The sequence below is a fragment of the Drosophila rhopaloa genome, unplaced genomic scaffold (assembly GCF_018152115.1).
Source record: "Drosophila rhopaloa isolate 14029-0021.01 unplaced genomic scaffold, ASM1815211v1 contig_3, whole genome shotgun sequence".
In the NCBI taxonomy this organism is placed as follows: Eukaryota; Metazoa; Arthropoda; class Insecta; order Diptera; family Drosophilidae; genus Drosophila; species Drosophila rhopaloa.
Genome location: NW_025335123.1, coordinates 173,885 through 195,885, shown reverse-complemented (window position 1 = coordinate 195,885; position 22,001 = coordinate 173,885). Strand labels below are relative to the sequence as shown.

The 22,001-nt window shown below is 39.3% G+C and overlaps 1 protein-coding gene across 1 annotated transcript; it reads left to right on the top strand.

Moving 5' to 3' along the window:
* Positions 1–4,467: 4,467 nt before the first annotated feature.
* On the top strand, positions 4,468–21,977 carry LOC108043063. Its single transcript, XM_044461283.1, is given in 4 exon segments — positions 4,468–4,487; positions 7,740–8,327; positions 17,583–17,768; positions 21,105–21,977. Coding segments are annotated over 3 exon segments (1,380 nt in total). The 5' UTR covers positions 4,468–4,487; positions 7,740–7,777; the 3' UTR covers positions 21,749–21,977.
* The last annotated feature ends 24 nt before the right edge of the window (positions 21,978–22,001 follow it).

The following is a 22,001-nucleotide window of genomic DNA, read 5'->3' as shown; positions in this document are numbered from 1 at the left end:
TTATATACCCTCGCAGTTATTACAAAACGACGACATTTGATTTTAGTGTTAGTGATATAGGCATAGATATTACTAAAACCAATGAGCTCAAAGAAGCTGGATCGACTAAAATTTTTGAAATTTGAATAGCTCCGTTAACCCCTTTTTTGGCCACTTTTTAATTTATTTGCCCACCTTAAGTTTTAAAAATTTACCCACCCTTTAAAATTCGTTATTTTGAATAAATAAAAGATGCCCATGTTTAATTTTGACAAAAAAAGATTTGCCTACCTCTTAAAACAGGCATTTTTATACCCTTACAGAGAGTATTATAATTTTGGTCAAAAGTGTCCAATGCAGTGAAGGAGACATCTCCGACCCTATGGAGTATATATATTCTTGATCAGGAGCATCTCCTGAGTTGATATAGCCATGTCCGTCTGTCTGTCCGTCTGTCTGACCGTCTGTCTGTTTCTACGCGAACTAGTCTCTCAGTTTTAAAGATTTCGAATTGAAACTTTGCATACACCCTTCTTTTCTTTGCACGCAGTATATAAGTCGGAACGGCCGGGATCGGCCGACTATATCCTATAGCTACCATATAACTGATTGATCGGAAATGCCATAACTTAAGTGTTTTTAAAGTTAGGAAGCTGGGATTTTCTATGGGTTTTATATTTGGTTAATCAATCCGACCTACTAAATTTCATAAGGATCGGCCGACTATATCCTATAGCTGCCCATTGATTAACTGATTGATCGAAAATGCCATAACTTTGGTGTTTGTTAAGTTAGGAAGTTGAGATTTTCTATGGGTTTTATATTTGGCCAATCAATCCGACATATCAAATTTCATAAGGATCGGCCGTATAACTGAACGATTGTAAATGCCATAACTTTGGTGTTTATACCCGTTATTCGTAGAGTAAAAGGGTATATTGTATTTGTGCAAAAGTATGTAACAGGTTGAAGAAGCGTTTCCGACCCTATAAAGTATATATATTCTTGTTCAGGATCACTAGCCGAGTCGATCTGGCCATGTCCGTCTGTCAGTCTGTCTGTCTGTCCGTATGAACGCTGAGATCTCGGAAACTATAAAAGCTAGAAGATTGGCATTTTGCATGTGGATTTTAGGAGTTCCTACGCAGCGCAAGTTTGTTTAAAAATGGTGCCACGCCCCCTCTGACGCCCACAAGCCACAAGCTGTGGCCACAGTTTTGGTGCTATTATGAAAATTTTAATTTATATGTATTTGTTTCGTCAATACCTATCGATTGGCCTAATAAAAGTTTACCACGCCCACTCTAACGCCCAAAAACCAATTAAACGCTTAAGCCTGGCTGGCGCCTACATTTCCGCCTTTCATGGCCCGTGGTACCAATGTCTTGGGATAGATGGCGCAATACAATAGAGCCATCTAACGGATGACTTTGGAACAGCTGTTTAGCTGAGTAACGGCTATCTAATAGTCGAGGCACTCGACTATAGCGTTCTCTCTTGTTTTAAAGTTAGGAATTTTGGATTTTTATACCCTTGCAGAGGGTATTATAATTTTGGTCAAAAGTGTGCAACGCAGTGAAGGAGACATCTCCGACCCTATAAAGTATATATATTCTTGATCAGGATCACCTCCTGAGTTGATATAGCCATGTCCGTCTGTCCGTCTGTCTGTCCGTCTGTCTGTTTCTACGCGAACTAGTCTCTCAGTTTTAAAGCTATCGAATTGAAACTTTGCACACACCCTTCTTTTCTTTGCACGCAGTATATAAGTCGGAACGACTATATCCTATAGCTGCCATATAACTGATTGATCGGAAATGCCATAACTTTGGTGTTTGTAAAGTTAGGAAGTTGGGATTTTCTATGCGTGTTATATTTGGCCAAACAATCCGACCTACCAAATTTCATAAGGATCGGCCGACTATATCCTATAGCTGCCATATAACTGATTGATCGGAAATGCTATAACTTTGGTGTTTGTAAAGTTAGGAAGCTGGGATTTTCTATGGGTTTTATATTTGGTTATTCAATCCGACCTACCAAATTTCATCGGCCGACTATATCCTATAGCTGCCATTTAACTGAACGATTGGAAATACTATAACTTTGGTGTTTGTAAAGTTAGGAAGCTGGGATTTTCTATGGGTTTTATATTTGGTTATTCAATCCGACCTACCAAATTTCATAAGGATCGGCCGACTATATCCTATAGCCGCCATATAACTGATTGATCGGAAATGCCATAACTTGGGTGTTTGTAAAGTTAGGAAGTTGGGACTTTTTATGAGTATTAAGAATGCATCCTATAAATAATTTTGGAGAATATAATGTACATAATATTCTGCAAGGGTATAGCAACTTCGGCTCCGCCCGAAGTTAGCTTTCCTTTCTTGTTATGAGTGTTAGAATGCATCATGATGATATAATTTTGGAGAATATAATTTACAGAATATTCTGCAAGGGTATTTCAACTTCGGCTCCGCACGAAGTTAGCTTCCCTTTCTTGTTTAACAAAAAATCGTTTTCCCAACCCTTAAAAATCGTTTTTTTGAAAAAATATAAGATGCCCTTGTTGGCACATCTCTTGAAATTTAAGAATTAAAAAAAATCGTTTGTCCACCTCTTAAATATAGTTAATTTTGACAAAAAAACGTTTACCCCATAAAAATCGTTATTTGGAAAAAATAATAAATTGCCCATGTGGGCAAACATATTTTTGTATAAAATGCTTTACAAGACTTTCTTAACCAAGCGCGCAGAATCGACAAAATTCGTGCTTATTATACCCGTTACTCGTAGAGTAAAAGGGTATATTGTATTCGTGCAAAAGTATGTAACAGCTAGAAGGAAGCGTTTCCGACCCTATAAAGAATATATATTCTTGATCAGGGTCACTAGCCGAGTCGATATAGCCATGTCCGTCTGTCCGTCGAACATGGCTAAATCGACTCTCCTGGTGATGCTGATCAAGAATATATATACTTTATAGGGTCGGAAATGTCTCCTTAACTGCGTTGCAACTTTTGACTGAAATTATAAAACCCTCTGCAAGGGTATTAAAATATCCATATCTTTATCTTTATCTGTATGCGTATAGTCAAAAAAAAGGAAGATCTTTGAATGGCGGATTTTTAAAAATGACTTTATCTTGGAGAATGTTGGTATATATTTAAAAACAACGAAGCTTTAATTATGTTTCAATTGTACCTATGGCAGGTAAATCAAATTTTTGCCCGTTTCGGCTTAAAGAAAAACTTCTGGAAATGTTTATTTCAGATACCCTTAAACTGTGGGACTAGTTTGTGTAGAAAGGAATGGTCAGACGGACATGGATATATCAAGGATCATGACTGAGCAACTATATATACACTCTATAGCAAGCGTTACCGAAAAATCATTATACCCTCAGCGTGGGTTTCAAAAAGTAAAAATTGCGAAAACTTTGCATTTATTAACGTTTATACGAAAACATATACCGATGAAGGTAAAATACAAGAACAACGAGAGCGACACATCATTCATCGCATGAAAGAATCGAATTTAGTTTGCCGTTTTTCTAGAATTTAGCCGGATTCAATCGACCACCGGGGTATTGAACAGCTTGAAACTCATCGAGTGGCACGTATTTTTATGGCCAACTGCATTGAATCGAATCAAACCATTTCCGTTCGCGTTTGCTGTTGTTTGCGTCGAGAAGTGTGAAATAAATCAGCCGACCACAAACGTGACCCACATTGGCAGATGGAACCACAACACACTTACCCAATTAATTTATATTAATTGATCCGTTTCGACGACGGTCTTAAAGTTTCTATTTCGCAGTACTTTTTTATAATATGTATGTAAAAGAAAAAATTCTTCGTCAGAAAATGGAAATTTAATTCCATGACCAACTTCTTTTTGAAAATTGTGTATTTAAATTTGAATAAAACTACCTTCGTTATATTCATTGTGTTCACAATTCTTATGCTTTAAGCCTTTAATTGGTATTATTTTTATTGTATAAAAATATTAAAGGTATTTACGAGATTTTGCTTAGCATTGAATGCATTCTTAAAGTAATGGAAAAGAGGAGTTTGAAAAGTTCGACTTTAATTTAATAAATTAATCTTTTGCATAAATGTAAAAACTCCGATGATAAAATGAAAACTGTAATTTTAATTTTTTATACCTAGGTAAGATTTGGGTCAAAGTCATTTCAAATTCGTGTTCGGACAATACAAATGAATTAAAGAAACTGCCTGTATTGTCGGTGACCTTAACAAAGGCATTGGCTTATTTGTCTTTCGACTTGCACAATAAATAACGAATTCCTCTTGAATTTCCAGGGTGCCGAGATAAGAGTATAAATTCCCCATCGTTTTCCAGTGGCATCGGGTGTATTTTCTCTTAAGGAAAACTGTGGGAAATTATGGGAAGTTCCCCGGCGAACCGACGTCTATAAAAGGGAGCTCAATTTGGCTCTCGCGTCACAAAGGCAGGTGGACTGCCGACGCAAGTTGAGCACGGTAAACGGCGGAAAGGACGAAAAGAACGAAAGTCGAAAAGGACGAACGGTGAATGGTGAACGGTGAACGGTCAACGGCCAACGACCCAAAGTGAATGTAACAGCTATTCCGGGAAGCCCGCGATCCTTCCCAACGGTTCGTTGCGTCCGCGCATCTCTTTCCTTTTTTTGTGTGTGTCCCTTTATTTTTCTGTGCCCCCTTATTTCGACTGATTCACAGAAACAAAAGTGACAAAGTATGCTTCACATTTGAATGGGCATTGGGACATGAAGCGCAGAAGGACGCGCGCTTTCAGCATCCCCGTGCCAGCCTCAATGGCACCCAAACCGAACCCCTGAAACCCATCCAATACCATCCCCACCAGTTTCAGCCCGCGCTGCGATTGTTTTTCGACTGCGGGACGTGCGTTTTCCCCAGAACACACTGTTCAAAAACTATGCCATTTGTGTTCCAAGATCCAACAACGCACAAGTAACCGTCATCCTTTCAAGCGTTGAACATTCAATATTTATATACAAAATGTGTAACTCAAGCTTAAAATAAAATCGAGTGATAATCACAATACGGCCATCGTTGACATTTTTGCTCAACTGTTCGTTTTAAACCGACAAAGCATTGCTATAGGATTTGTACAACTGTTTATTTGCATATCATTCGATATCTGACAAATACGTTGTACAATAACTAGGAGCGAATGACAAAACAGCCCAATCAAAAATAAGGCAAAGTACGGGTATAAAAACCAAAGTGAAGTAAAAATCTTTTGACAGTTTTGGAGATACCTTGAAGCTAATTGTACGTTAATTTTGGATAAGAGCTTGTGAGATTTTTATGAAATTTTTGGAGCTTCATCATCCAAAAATAAGTTTTGGATAACTTTCTCAGAAAGTTTTGATTCAGATTCCTCTGCAAAATAGTTTCGATAGCCTTATCTGTATGAAACAAATTATTGATTTATATCAAAAAATTAAATAATTTCGCCTGGAGAAAAATAAATAATTTGATTGAAAGTAGATTTTAAAAGGAATGGCTGCAAGTGTTTGAAAACTTTCCCCGCTATAAAGCAGAGTATCGCTTTGATATACTTGCATTTCTTCAGAATTTGATTTAAAGTCAAGTGTCCTATCAGACACTTTAAGGAGTCACATCGAGATATGTTGAGATATTATATATGTTCCATTAAGGAATATAATTAAATGTTCTTTTTGACTGATATATAGACGATTTAAATTAATAATGATCACCGGATATCGGTTTTTTTTCTTTGAAGTATTAAATTGTTCTCTCTGTATAAAGAATCGTGCTCGTTCATTTAATTATGGGTTCTGGTGACCAATCGATGGTGTGGGATGTGAAAGTATAATGGTGCTTCCTTCAATTTAACTCGATTTGTCGTAATGAAGCTAGTCCGCGAAGCCTCATGCAATAGTTAACATATTTTTATGTCCGGTTGTCGCCAAAGTTTCCTCCCCGCCAGATCCACATTCGCATTCGCATCCGTTTTCCCATGCCCATCTATATTCCCGCTCCCTCGAGAGTTTCGGTTTCAAGTGCCATTGGAGCTGAAGCTCCTCTGGATTGCTCACTTGATGGCTCCGATGGCCGTGGGTTGCCCGATTCAATGTTTGCGCTCTTGCCCAACAAGTGTGGGGATTGGGAGGTCAAGAGCTGGTCATTCGGGAGTCTGGTTTAGGTTTGGGAACCCTTCCCACCCCCTGAAAATGTTGCTTACATCATTTTGGGAAGCCAAGGATTTGTGGGCCTTTAAATGTCATGTTCTCCGACCCTGCGCGGGTAACAAATCCAGAGAAATCGACGGTGATGGGAACAGCTCGAAAATAAATATTGGTTCAAAAGTAATCTGTACATTTTCTCATTAGGCTTTACGGTTTTGTGTAAACGAATGGCTTGGGATTCTAGGAAGAAAAAACGCTAAACACACTTTACTCAGTTAACCAGTTTAAAAAATTGATTGGCTAGGCAATCAAAACAGACTGTAATGTATATTTAAATTCTATCGCTGACCTCATTGACAATGCTTAATTAATTGTTTAGTAACTTCTATAATAACAAGAAAGGAAAGCTAACTTCGGGCGGAGCCGAAGTTGATATACCCTTGCAGAATACTCTGTAAATTATATTCTTCAAAATTATTCATATGATGCATTCATAATACTCATAAAAAATCCCAACTTCCTAACTTTAATAACACCAAAGTTATAGCATTTCCAATCGTTCAGTTATATGGCAGCTATAAGATATAGTCGGCCGATCCTTATGAACTTTGGTAGGTCGGATTGATTGGCCAAAAATAAAACCCATAGAAAATCCCAACTTCCTAACTTAACAAACACCAAAGTTATGGCATTTCAGATCAATCAGTTATATGGCGGCTATAGGATATAGTCGGCCGATCCTTATGAAATTTGGTAGGTCGGATTGATTGGCCAAATATAAAACCGATAGAAAATCCCAACTTCCTAACTTTACAAACACCAAAGTTATGGCATTTCCGATCAATCAGTTATATGGCAGCTATAAGATATAGTCGGCCGATCCTTATGAAATTTGGTAGGTCGGATTGATTGGCCAAATATAAAACCCATAGAAAATTCCAACTTCCTAACTTTACAAACACCAAAGTTATGGCATTTCCGATCAATCAGTTATATGGCAGCTATAGGATATAGTCGGCCGATCCCGTCCGTTCCGACATATATACTGCGTGCAAAGGAAAGAAGGGTGTGTGCAAAGTTTCAACTCGATAGCTTTAAAACTGAGAGACTAGTTTGCGTAGAAACAGTCAGACGGACAGACGGACATGGCTATATCAACTCAGGAGGTGATCCTGATCAAGAATATATATACGTTATAGGGTCGGAGATGTCTCCTTCACTGCGTTGCAGACTTTTGACCAAAATTATAATACCCTCTGCAAGGGTATAAAAAGTCGATTTGGAAATTTTGGAATAACTGCAGCTGCATAATAAATCCAAAATTTCAGATTAGTTTTCCATTTAACGTTAGCCAGGCGCGATGCCATTGCAAACGTCACAATTGCAATCAATCGAAGTTGGCCATACTTTCGCCACCGGAAACTTCCACTTTTACCAACACCCTCCCCCAATGTGATTCAATAAGGCAATTAACAGGCGGGCTAAGGCCTCTGTGTCCATAGTCCTCGGTCTGGAGTGATGTGTCCGGAAATCGCGGCTAAGGACAAACATTTAGCAACACTTCTCTTGCATACAGCCGGCGGCTAAGGAGGGAAACAGACCGGAATAGTCCTAATGCTCATTGAAATTTACGATTATGCTGCGAAATTATTAAACAATATGACCGCAAGAGGAGGCAGGGAAACATCCGGAAAAGAGAAAGCAGGCGAATCCATTAACAACCAATCTACAGGGAATCTTAGGGGCCTGGTTAAACGCACCCTGGCCAAAGTGGCCCGGGCCAATCCCGCCCAGCACGTGTCCAATCTGCCCGTTTCCGCCCTTCTGCTCCAGGCCCTTGACGCGGCGGACGTGGCCCACGGCCAGCGCATCGATCATCCGACCCGTGGGCCGGCGGCGGATGTGCTGCCAGGACTCCTCGGCGACCAGCCGCCCGGTCTCCTGCCGGAAAACGCCACCGGTAGTCCGCTGGCGGGGAATGGGGGCGCGGACGTGTACCTGCCAGCAGGCAATCTCAGCGGTTTCATCGAGTCCTCGACGACGGCGGTGATAAGCTCGCTCCCCACCAGCAGCATGGCCACCTTCCAGGCCCAAACGGTGGCCACCTTTATCGCCGCCTCCGGCAGCAAGAATCGCCCAACGACCATCGTTGTCTACCCAACGGGTGAGTTAATACCTTTACGTAATTTAAATAATTAAATGGGGCACGACCTTCTAGGCCTCAATTATATACCCTTGAAGCAAGAAACAAAATATATCTATATATTTAACAAGAAAGGCAGCAAACTTCGGCTAGCCAATATTTATATACCCTTGCAACTCATTAATGATAGAATATTTCATTTTTGTAGCGACTATACTTCGAATGTCCGTCGGTCCGTCCGCCTATCCGTTTCTGTGCAAATAAACCTTCAGTTTTGGATGAACGTTAAAAAAATATTGTTTTCTGCCGGTAATACATATGTCGGAGTAGGACCGATTAACATATACACATATAGTGCGAGATATAATCATTTTACGGGATTCAGAATTACTGTTTTACTTTTATAAAAATTGGACGACTATAACATATCTTTCTGGGCCACTCTATTAAACTGAATTGCTTATTTTTATACCCTTCCACAGAGTATTATTTCTTAATGACTTATAAAATAATAAATAATAATGAAAAATTATTGAGTTTCGATAGATATTAAAATAATAAAGATATACCGGTTAAAAACTTTATATAACTGCAAGGGTATATAAACTTCAACTTGTCTCGTTTTTAGTCGCATGGCGACTTTCCGAAGGAAGCGTTTCCCTCGATATCTCGGAAACTATAAGAGCTAGAGAGTGTTGGGATTTAACATGAAGATGATGGTGGTATCTATGTGGCGCAAGCCGCAAATCATTCAATTTAGAAGTTATTAAGAACCTAACGTCAAATGACATAGCACGGTCTGTGCCTGCAATCTCACATTCTTCACATGGCGGCTAATGTACGCTGCATCAACAGAATTGCACAAGGTGCCATCTTCTGGTTGCATATTTATTTGATATTGGTTAACAGAGTAACGGTAGAAAATGGTCGTCGCACTTAACGTTTATTCTAGTTCTATTAAGTGTAACTCGCATTAGAATGTATTTCCAAATTAATAAAGTACGACTTCATATAATTAAAACTGCACAAGTATCCGATTCAATTATAGGCAAGTCCGTCAGTTTGAATACTTGATATATTTTCGTTTTTTCATGTTTGGGTACCATTTTTATACCCGTCACTCTTGAAGGGTAAACGGGAAAATTGAATTCGTTGAAAAGTATGTAACCGGAAGAAGGCAGCTATATATATTATTGATCAAGAAATCTTATTGATCTCTGTAGAGACATGGTAGGGAGCCAGTTATTTGGCGGTATAAGTGGCCCCGCATAACAAATATTATTCGGTCAATATCTATTACCACACAGTTTCGCACTATTATTTTTGAATTTTTTTTTATCAATTTAAAGTATTTATTGTGACGTCACTGCATATTTTTAAAATGGAGTGCATCTATTCGAAAAAGCGTAAGATAGCGAAAGAGTTAATTGCGGGGGCGGGGATGCTGCTTGCTCTCAGCTTCTGGTGTTGGCGATGCATTTCGGCAGATGGCGCTACCTTAATTTGTGGAAATGCGATATCGGTTGGGGGCATATTTATTTTGAAATTGGTCAGCTGAGTAACGGGTATCTTATTGTTAAGGTAGGGTGTTGAATTCACAGCACAGATTAGCAATTCCAATTATATGACAATTCAAAATGTTGTCAGACATCAAACTTTTGTAATCTTAGCTATACTATGGCACTTCAAATGAGGATCAAAATGAAGCTTTTGTGTCCCTGTGCAATTATTTATTTTGCATTATAATCTCAGTCGAAAGCTTGCAACGCAGTAAAAGATAAATTTTTAACCTACAAACGGGATATATTATATATTACTAGGCCAGTTGAGCTAGACATTTCCAACCGTCAATCAGTTTCTACCCAAACTAGTCTCTTCGTTTTTTAGCTACAAGCTTTGTTATAAAGGTTAGTATTTTTCAGCTTCAAACTAATATTTAATCTCGTACAAATCTATGTCGAATTCGACACCTTTTTGGGCAATAATCAGTTAATCCCCAAGTCCCGAAAACTTTTTTGTCGCATCTCTTAAATTAAAAGACTCCTAAATGACTTAAGCTAATTAGATACATTTCAGCATAAAGCTGGAGTTGCCGGCCCCCACAGTTCCCATCCCCCCACCCCCTTCCCCTGAAGTAATCAAATCAGTGCAGTCAGCCACCCTTCGATCCCGCGGGCCAGGCTTGGATCCATGCCTAAAACCGGAGAAGGAGCCCTTCTGCTTCCCAATTTCTGCCTCCGTCTCCACTTCAATTAGTTGCCTCGCTGCCGGCGTTAATTTGCATGAGCTGACAACCGAGTCCTCATTATCCCCATTGAATCCGATTGCTCCGGCTGCCGCGTTAACTTACTTTTTATAGTTTCGGTGGCATGGCAAACTTTGCGTGGCTTTCGGCCTAGCATAGGCCAAGCCGAAAGTTGCCCCAAGAGTCACTGGGCCAATGACGAAGACTGGGACAAGATTAAGGCCCCTTTCCGTGCCCCATTCAGCAATTAGACAAGTCTAAGTCGCATTAATTGCAAGGAGTCGCACTCGAATATAGCTGTTGATTGTTTGAGTCAAGTGTCGCCATCAGCTAAATGGGTGGAAAATGGGAGTGCCTTCACAGTTGGCGCCAATGTGGCAGAGCACCGAGTCGCTCACAAATAAGAATCTTAAAGGCTGCACAGAAAAAATTGTTAAGCAATGCTGAGCCAAACCAGAGCATCAAGATAGTACACAGAAAGAATTCCAACATATTTTTACTCATTTTAAGAAAAAAATATCTATCTATCCCTTTACCATTTCTAAATATTAACAGAAACATTTTGCTCTACTTCGAATTCGTATTTTCGATGAAAATACTTCTGACTCTTATTACATTTTTTGGTTGATTCAATACATTTGTATGCTCGGTAGTTCTCATATTGAGAGTACAAGGGTACTATTATTAAATGTAAACAAAATCAACTATTTTTCCCCTTTGTGTATTGCCAATGTGAATTTCCACTTCAAATTGATTTAAATTTTTTTTGGCCGCAGTGAGCTGGCGTCTTTATCAAGTAAATTGCGCCTTCCTCACACTACCTTGGCTTACGGCCCACCCAAATTTGGCGAGAACATTTTGGACTACTTTGCTCGTCCCAGGCTCATCCCTCCGGTAGGCCCACAACCATCTCATTGCCCCAACCCCACTATAAGCAGTTGTACATACGTACCTCCAGCATTGAATTCGAGGGGCGTGGACGTCAATGTCAGCGTCATCGATGGCCTGTGGGCGTGGCACTCGAGTTGCCGCCACCTTGTCAGTTCGACACAAGATTCAACTTTTCATCCATGCTGACACAAAATAAAAGAAAAACGAAAAGCATAGCAGAGTTTACCCCAACAAAAAGTGCGTAAATTCATCTGATAAAATGGTGTAACAGGAATGCTATGTCCTTCAGCTCTATTGATAAGTTAACAATGCCTTCCACTTAGCGCAACACTCCAATGACTGTTCTCCACTATAAAGAAGTTCTCGTTTTTCTGTCAGATAAACTGGGGGATCCTTTAAACAACAATACAATACTCGTACAATATTGGTTAATGTCGTATATCGATTTTATGCAGACATGTTTATACCCGTTACTCGTAGAGTAAAAGGGTATATTGTATTCGTGCAAAAGTATGTAACAGCTAGAAGGAAGCGTTTCCGACCCTATAAAGTATATATATTCTTGATCAGGGTCACTAGCCGAGTCGATATAGCCATGTCCGTCTGCCGGTCTGTCCGTCTGTCCGTATGAACGCTGAGATCTCGGAAACTATAAAAGCTAGAAGATTGGCATTTTGCATGCAGATTCTAGGAGTTCCTACGCAGCGCAAGTTTGTTTCAAAAAGGTGCCACGCCCCCTTTAACACCCACAATCGCTTATATACGATTTTAAAAATTTAAATATTTCGGAAAAGCAAAAATTCAGTTTTATTGTGCTTATCAATACCTATCGAAATGTAGAAGAAATTTTTCAAATCGGACCATTCGTTAAAAAGTTATGCGTGATCAAAGTTTCTATCTCCATCTCCCTCGCACTCCCTTTACCTGAGTAACGGGTATCTGATAGTCGGGGCACCGGACTATAGCGTTCTCTCTTGTTTTCGCTAAATTTGTTGATCGTTCCCAGAACAGTTTTAAGATATAGTCGTTACATTTTCATTAATTTAAAAAATGGTTTTAAAATCGTAATAAATATCTACTTTTAACTCATTAAAAAAGCACTACACCCAGAAAAAAATGACGGCGAAAATCTAAAACCGAGATTCTTTCTTTCATACAAATTGTATACCCTTGCAGAGGGTATTATAATTTTGGTCAAAAGTGTGCAAAGCAGTGAAGGAGACATCTCCGACCCTATAAAGTATATATATTCTTGATCAGGATCACCTCCTGAGTTGATATAAGTATGTTCGTCTGTCCGTCTGTCTGTTTCTACGCAAAATAGTCTCTCAGTTTTAAAGATATCGAATTGAAACTTTGCACACACCCTTCGATCCTTTGCACCTAGTATATTAGTCGGAATGGCCGGGATCGGCCGACAATATCCTATAGCTGCCATATAACTGATTGATCGGAAATGCCATAACTTTGGTGTTTGTAAAGTACGGAAGTTGGGATTTTCTATGGGTTTTGTATTTGGCCAATTAATCACTAGCCGAGTCGATCTAGCCATGTCCGTCTGTCCGTCTGTCTTTCTGTCCGTATGAACGCTGAGATCTCGGAAACTATAAAAGCTAGAAGATTGGCATTTTGCATGTAGATTTAAGGAGTTCCTACGCAGCGCAAGTTTGTTTCAAAATGGTGCCACGCCCCCTCTGACGCCCACAAGCCACAAGCTGTGGCCACAGTTTTGATGCTATTATGAAAATTTTAATTGTTATGTATTTGTTTCGTCAATACCTATCGATTGGCCTAATAAAAGTTTGCCATGCCCACTCTAACACCCAAAAACCCATTAAACGCTTAAGCCTGGCTAGCGCCTACATTTCCGCCTTTCATGGCCCGTGGTACCAATGTCTTGGGGTAGATGGCACAATACAATAGCGCCATCTAACGGATGACTTGTTTAGCTGAGTAACGGGTATCTAGTTTATAATCTAATATATATCAAAAAGCTATAAGTAAATTTGAGCTTTTCTTTATGATCATTAAATAAGTTTTACGAGAAGTTAAAGAAACCGTACACGGGTGTACTTATTATTTTGGCCAGTAGATTAATAGTCGAGTCACTCGACTATAGCATTCTCTCTTGTTTTATTTTGTTGTACTGCAATCACACCAAGGTCAATTTGATTGTAGTATGGTGCGTTTTTTATAAAAGCGAAAAGAAGCCATTTGGTTAATTTATATGTCAAACTACAATCAAATTGACCTTGGTGTGATTCCATTTAAAAAAAGCATTTAAAAAAAATTCTTTTAAAAACTTAGAAAACCTGAATTGTTCAATATCATACTATTTAATTTATTAACTACCTTTTTTGTTAATATTATTCATTCTAGTGAGTAATTCAGTTAATGTTTTCACGATTTTCTTTAAAGACTTAAAGTGAGACGCGTTCCTTGTCTTTTGTTAAATATAATGAAAGAACTTTCTTTAACAATTTGCTTTTAAACCTGATTTGTAAGTCCACATTTTACTGGTTGCTTAGCTTTCGGAGTTGGAGTTCCGACTTTGAAACGGGAAGTTACTGTGCCGGGTTGGGAAGCAGAAGCTCCGAGTCAATATAAAGCTAAGGGCTCACTGTAATGCAAAATATGCTATGTGAATGCCTGCGGACTTCGCTGTTGACCCTCTCACGTTTTGGCTGTCTTTAGTTTCCCCACTTCCTACAAAGCTCGCCTCGAGTTGAAGCGCAATCAAGCTCGAGTGACTTTGATGGGAATATGTTCGAACTAAATAAATCACTTTATGCTACATATATGGGAATGGAAAACATGTACCCAGGAGTCTGTATGTGCAGCCAAGTATATATACATATATTTATATATAGATACTTGGGTACATGTTTTCCACATATATATATATATTTATATAATATATATATTGTGCTCCCCATTCGATGGGCCTTGTTAATGCTGCCGATGAAGCCTTTGTAGCGCATTCCTCCGCCGACTTCAAATATGCAAACATTTAATTTCCATTCAAAGGCATTGATGGGCAATGGGCGCGTCTGTCTGAGTGAGGCAGAGGCATTATTTTTATTGTGTTTATTGAATATTTCAGGCATCAAACGATGCCTGATGACTCAGCTTGAAAAACGGGCTCCTTCAGTAGCGTTTTCGCCTCCGCAGGAGTCGTTCTTGGCAGCAAACTAAACAGAACTAAGGTCCTCCTCTCTGCGCCATCAATTTGTGTAAATTTGAACTGTCACTTTGAAGGCGTTAATTGGATTTAGACGAGCAAGGTGGAGGGTCCCGGATCAGGATGAAGTAAGCCCAGCTGCGGCCCTGATAACGGCGAAGCAAACATTTTGAGTCTGCGACCCTGATTGAACTCGGATTTAATCGAATAATGTCAGGCCAACATCAAGTGCTCTGTTTACCACGGGGCGGGGTTATTAAGTTAAGAAGTGCTCTGAGCCCACAGTGGCAGAATAAAATAACTCTGTAGCGGTAGTTAAAAACAAATACTTTTTATCGGAAAATAAAGCATTTTACATTTTTATGTGTGGAATATGTAATATTCGTAAATTACCATTTTTATACATATACCCTTGCAGAGGGTATTATAATTTTGGTCAAAAGTGGGCAACGCAGTGAAGGAGACATCTCCGACCCTATAAAGTATATATATTCTTGATCAGGATCACCTCCTGAGTTGATATAGCCATGTCCGTCTGTCTGTTTCTACGCAAACTAGTCTCTCAGTTTTAAAGCTATCGAATTGAAACTTTGCACACACCCTTCTTTCCTTTGCACGCAGTATATATGTCGGAACGGACGATTGGAAATGCCATAACTTTGGTGTTTTTAAAGTAAGGAAGTTGGGATTTTTTATGAGTATTAAGAATGCATCCTATGAATTTGTTTGAAGAATATAATTTACAGAGTATTCTGCAAGGGTATATCAACTTCGGCTCCGCCCGAAGTTTGCTTTCCTTTCTTGTTAAAATGTTATTTCGGGGATAACGAGTTTCAACTTCAATGGTATACATAAGCAAATGATTTATCTCTTTCAAAGTCCCATCTCCGTAAATTGAGCTTGATTAATTTCAAGTTTTTAGAACGTATTCCCTAAAAGATAGAGAATTCCCTAACAGAAGAGGTTATCTCATTTTATCTCATCTAATTAAAAAACAGCTTGAAACTCAATAATTCCATATTAACTAATAACAAGCTTATTTAACTGTATTTGGTTTTGGACAGCCCAACATTAACAGTATCAGTTTTTGCATAATACGAATTTATCCATTTTATAAGGTAAACTACAGCTTAAATAAAGATCAGATTTGTGGTATTATTTTAATCTCTGCATTCAAAAATAAATTTGTTGTTTTATTACCTGTTCAGAGCATTTTCATTTCGACTTTTTTTGGCTTGTGTATTTTATGCTACTTTTTTCACAAACAAAATTTGGGCCATGGATTTGTAGCTTAGACTTGAGCATCCGTTTTGCAAGGACGGGATGTAAATGTAGGTAGATGTGACGCGTGAGTGGTTAAGGATGGCAAATAAGGTAGTCAAAGGATGACATTGGTACAACCTGTATATCGATCCCCGGATTCTGGCGAGATATGCAAAATGACAAATAAAGCCAGCCTTAAAAGCTTACATTTTTGTAAATTTTTGTAATCTGTTAAAATTCCGAGTTCTGCGTATAGTTTTCACAATTATTGTGTGCATTATTTATCAGTTTATTACTTAGCAAAAATAAAAATTGTTTAAAGTCAGTATGATACATTTTTTTGTTAATTATTCCTAATGCAATAAAAGATGCAAAGTATGTGAAGCCGAGTTAGGAGATGCAGATTCGCACGGACTTAGTTTATGACTAAAACCGAAATTAAACAGCCATACGAATCGTTAACGGAGGAAAATGCAAATGGCGCAAAAAGAATGCCCCAAAAGCCGTTCGGCATACACAAACAACCCACCGCCTCGCCCCGCCTCACATCTCTCGTCCTTCTGAAAGGCTCCTTCTATATTATTCCGAGGCCCCGTCCTCAGCCTGGGGAGAAAAATGTTGCCTACTCTCCCTCGAATTTGAGGTCATGCAAATGAACCGGAGATTATGAGTTTGCGTTGGCCATTAAACCACACAGCATTCCGCACTTGGTTATTGTGGTAAAATAAACATATAAATAAATAATCTTTGCCGAGTTGAACGCATTTCTGCGGCTGACCACATCACTTAGGCAAATATGTTCCCTTCCCCGCTGTTGGGCGTTGACAACCGAGAGTCGGGCGATTAAAATTTGTACATCATTTGGCAAGGCCTCTTGTGGGGGCAGGGGCTTAATGGGGCGAAATAGGGTTGGGCAAGGTCACAGCAGGCGGATTCAGATGGGGTCGAGCCAAAAACGGTTGGGTTACGACGGTGTCAAGAATGAGTACGGTTGCACGATGTTGAGTAAGATTAAGGGGACTACGTGAAAGGCACATAAAAAGGGAAAGAAATTTTCAATAAAATTTGGGTCAAAACCATTTCCATAAGATGGGCTCACCTATTAGTGTCAGGTACGCTGATAGAAGCGAAAGGCAAACTCGAATTAGTTAAACAAAATTGGATTAACATAACCATTTTATACATTTGTTACATTTTTCACACCCATATTATATAACTTTCGTATGGCATCATTTGAATTGAGTTCTAAAAGACAAGCTTTGTGTTTTTGAAAATGTTTATACTTTAACTTTAACTATTAATCTGAATATTTCTAAAAATCATTGGAACACCGATTTAAATTGGTATGTTTAAAATAGAGCTAAGTCCCCAAATAAGTAGACAACATTTTTAACAAGCAGCATGTACTGGGTATCGCATAGTCCATTTTGTTCCTTTTGTATTGGTCACAATTACGTAGAAAGACGTAGTTACCTATGGTACAATATCCCGTAATTGGGGCAGTCGATTTTGGCTATAATGCCTAATGGCGTAATTACATAATTTGACAATAGACAGTATAAATACATGCGATATTCACAAATACATTTAGGCCAAAATGCTTGTTTCCATTTCAATAAGAAGTTATACTTTAATAATCACTTTATATAATCACAATAATGTAATATGCTGCCTGTTCCCCGATTTCTCGTTGCAGTTTCACCCGAATCGATCGTAATTCCGATCGTCTCCTGCATCTTCGGCTTCCCGATCCTGGCGCTGATCGTGATCTGCTGCCTGCGGAGGCGGGCCAAGCTGGCCCGGGAAAGGGACAGGAGGCGCAACTACGACATGCAGGACCATGCCGTCAGCCTGGTCAGATTTAGTCCAATACATAGGCTTAGTGAGTTTGAATGTCGTGTAATGTGTGTACGAACGTTTCTTTGCTCTATTTCTCGTTTCCTCTCTCTCTGGTTTGCAGCCACTCGCAGATCGAATGACTTGTCCGCATTTCCCGAACAGAGTCGAAAGACTGTCAAATGCATAGCCCACCTGCATTCATCTCTACTTTCACATTTCCGTCGCCGTCCCTCAATTCATTGATCACCAAGCTTGCATTGCACCCGTAGCTCTTTTTAAATTGATTTACTCGTATTGCTACACCTCCTACACTTTTACTCTTAGTCTGTGCCATGCCGTAGTCATTAATATACACCTGACGGCCATTGTTCTGTCTGCCTGCATAAAAGGAAGTTAACATTTGCAAAAGGATAACAAAGAGTCCGGCGCATCATCAATATCATAAGCACTATTTTTGAGTGCCCGCATGTCCAACAATAAAGGAAGCCAACTTCGGCAAGCCGAAGTTTATATACTCTTGCAGCTTTTACAAATATGTAATATTTTATATTTAAACTTGCATGCCTGTATGCTTAAAAACAATGGAGCTATGTCGATTTTCCGATACATTTTTCTATCGTCCCAATGGAGCTATAAGATGTAGTCGTCCGATGTTCATAAAATTAAAAAAATTAAAAGACCTCGTCCTAGGAACTGAACTGACATTGTCAGTGGCCATTGCAATGGCCAGTGCACAATTGGTACCATATATTTCTCCTGCATTATCAGACCGCCAGTAGCCATGTGTGTCATGTGTCTTTACACATTGAAAAAAAGTCTTTTGGGGCTAGGAGAAAGGTGACAAATCGTTTCAACGTTTTTTCAATTTGGTTGGGTAGTTTAATACATATGTTCAATCTAATATGTTCTTTATATTATAAACTTAGATACAAATTTGCCTCGCATTGAAGGACACATTTTCGACTCTAAGAAGTATATACATATATTCTTGGTCAGTATCACTAGTCAATTTGATACGGCAATGTCCGTTTTTCTGCCCGTTTCTAAGCAGTCTAATCTCCCAGTTTTAATTTTATATATATAGATATGTAGTAGCTCTTAACAGAACTCAAAAAAATTCAATTTATTATAATTCAGCTCTCCTTTATTCCCCTAAAAGGAATATGGTCGTAGGAATACAAACTTCTGGGAACGTGAGCTGAGTGAATGAAGTGCACCTTTCCTGAGAGAAAGTAACACTTGGAGACTGGGAGAAAGTAGGCACCCCCCACCGACAGTTGTGTATGCGTGTGAGCTGCTTTACAAGTGTCGGTGAAAGAGCGCTGCAGATGGCTGCCTGCATTTGAATTTGCATAGCATACCTTTGGGTGCTCGCAGTCCTGTTTGCATATCACACCAAAATGGAAGGAGCGGACCGGCCGGGGCGGGGCATGGCTGGTAAAGAAACGCAAAAAAAATAGGTAGTAGGTAGCCCGATTTTTAAGAATAACGGCATGCCAGGACCCTCTCCGTATAGACGCCCCCCGGAAAAGCAGCGCACACTAGACCGCGCTGTCGTGCGAAAATGTCAGTGCTACATATGTATACATACATATCACGCAGAACATTTTTATAACTGTAAATTTCATATTCAGAACGAGAGGCGACAAGTGAAACTGCCACTCCAGGTCTCTCAGAAAAGCACTATGAAAAATAACAAGCAACTTAACACTTTTCAGAAAAAATGTACGAAATAAATGCTGACACAATTTTTAAATTGCTCCCATTTATTTGCATGTTGTGAGAAATGTTCCCAAATGTTATTCCATTAAAAATAAAATAGGGCTGTATTTGAATTTTTTTACGCGATTGCCACATCAATTTTGTTGATACATTTCACGTGGAATTAGGTACTCTTGTTCCATAACTAAATACCTTATATATTTCTAATCAACATCCCCAAGACTGAATTTTTTTTTCAGCTTAAAAGCTTTTAAAATAAATCGAACAATATACAATTCTATAATTGTATTTGGTTAGAAAATGTTGATTGATAATCAAGAAATAAGCTAAAAGCGGAGTTTTTCTTAAACGTTTGGACCTTAAAATATATGTTTCCGCCTTTAGCAGCCTTGTATAATCGTGACCGCTATTTCGATAAAATTGCATTAAATAAACCCCTCCTCAAGGGTATTCAACAATCCGTTAAGTATTAAAAACGTCAGGTTAGATATGATACATTTTCGACAAAACATTCATTTATTCGAGGACATTTATTTGCGGTGCAGCTCTACAACGAATGATGATCAAGGCAGTCGAGGTCGACACAACCGCAGGTCCAACACAAAGCCAGGCAACCGCAAACTACACTTGTTTTCGATTGTGTCGCTTCTTGGCCCCAAAGCAGCACATATTTTTGCGACCCCACACAGGGACATAAGATTTTTGGCACACATTTTCGATTACGAATCAGCGCATCACCGACTTTGATTTCGTCCATTCATTTTTTCCTACAAAATATTTTTGCGAGACAAGTGAACTTTGCACTTCAATTTGGAACTTAAAAAGTTTTTAAAAACTTTAAATGTAATAAGTAAAGCCTTCCGTACTCACCACAAAAATTAAATACAAAGACGGTTTTTTGTTTTGCTTAAACTATTAGCATACCCGTATTTACAATTTTGTTCGTTAGTTAACCTTACATTTTATTAGCATGAAGCACTAGTAGTTTACACCACTTTCTTTTTTATGAAACTTAACAAAGCTCAATGAGCTTAAAATATATTTATAATTGCTACAAAGTTATTGACTTTTTTGTTCTTAACTTAACACTTAACTTACACCATGAACTACATAAATTAAACCTTAAAAAAATATGACGAACACTAAAATTAAAAAAAAATTTTAAGAAAGAAAGCTAACTTCTGAAAGCTGAAGTTTATGAACCCTTGCAGCTGTTCAAATATTAAATATTATATATTTTGATTTGTATGCGTACTTGCTTAAAAATAATGAAGCTATGGCCATATATTGATAACTTTTACATTAGTTCCTTGGCGGATAAATGATTTAGTCGTCCGATTTTCATATAGTAAGTGCCGTTATTCTGGAATTCGTCCGATTCGGCCCGTTCTGACTTATATCTCCCTGCAATAGAAAAATCTTTTTTGGGAAGGTTTCATCCATTTTGCGCTAAAACTAAAATACAAATTTTCTTAGAAACCTCTGAAAGGGTATATAAATTTCATTCAAGACGACAGATGTGGTGCTATTAAATCATTATTCAATTTAAAACACCCTGCGATATCTCTCACATCCCAGCAAACCCCTCACTCACTTGCATTTAGCTCCGCCTAATGATGCATGAAAACCTTTGAGTAAAATAAATTGTTTTTCACAGATTACCGATCGTCGCGAGCTATCAGTCTACGTCCTGAACGAAGCCTAAGCCAGGGCTTTACTTCCCTGGAGCTGGACACTGTGCTGGAGGAGCGCTGCAGTGACGTGGAGCAGACCCAGACGGAGATGTTCCACCCGGAGTCGCCGATGGACACTACCTCCTACAAAATGTCCTTTTCCTCGAGCTAACAGTTAGCCAAGCAGCAGCTGGAGCGGGCTGACGCGCCTGCGTCCGATCAGTGCCAGCCCAAATCCGAGTGCCAGGAGCCAGGAGAGAAGGTTCCATCACTGGCCAAATCCACACAACTGGTGCCTCCGGCGCAGCTGCGCAAGGCGGCCAGTGTGCGGGACGATCCGGCTGCCCTAACCAAGCGGAGGAGTCGCCTCCAGGAGCTCCGGGCTGCTAGTAGTACTGGAGGAGGCGGCCAGGCAGCTGCCGCATTTACCAAGCGGGAGTCCAAGCGGGATCGCCGGCAAGGCGCTGCAGAATCAGGACCAACTAGAATTGGGGAATCCCCGGCCATGCGAAAATCCCACTCCTTGGACGCCGCCGAAAGCTACTCGCTGGCCAGCATCCAGGCCCCGCTCTGGGTAACCCTCACCAACGCCAGAACCATCGACGAGCTGGCTCAGCAGAAGCTGTGAGCTCCAACTTCAGCTGCACTTGCATCTCCACCTGGCCCCAGCTCTAGTCCATCAGAACCGTTCAAGCATACCTACAACGGAGTCCACACCCCGCCTAATAGAAAAGCTGTAAATGTTTAGATGAAGTTTTCAATTAGCATCATTACTTACACAAGATATATTTGCATCATTAACTAAGCGAAGAAAATGCAATGAAATTTAAGACCAACCGATATAGTAAATGAAACCTAATATTAAACTGTAAAATTGAACA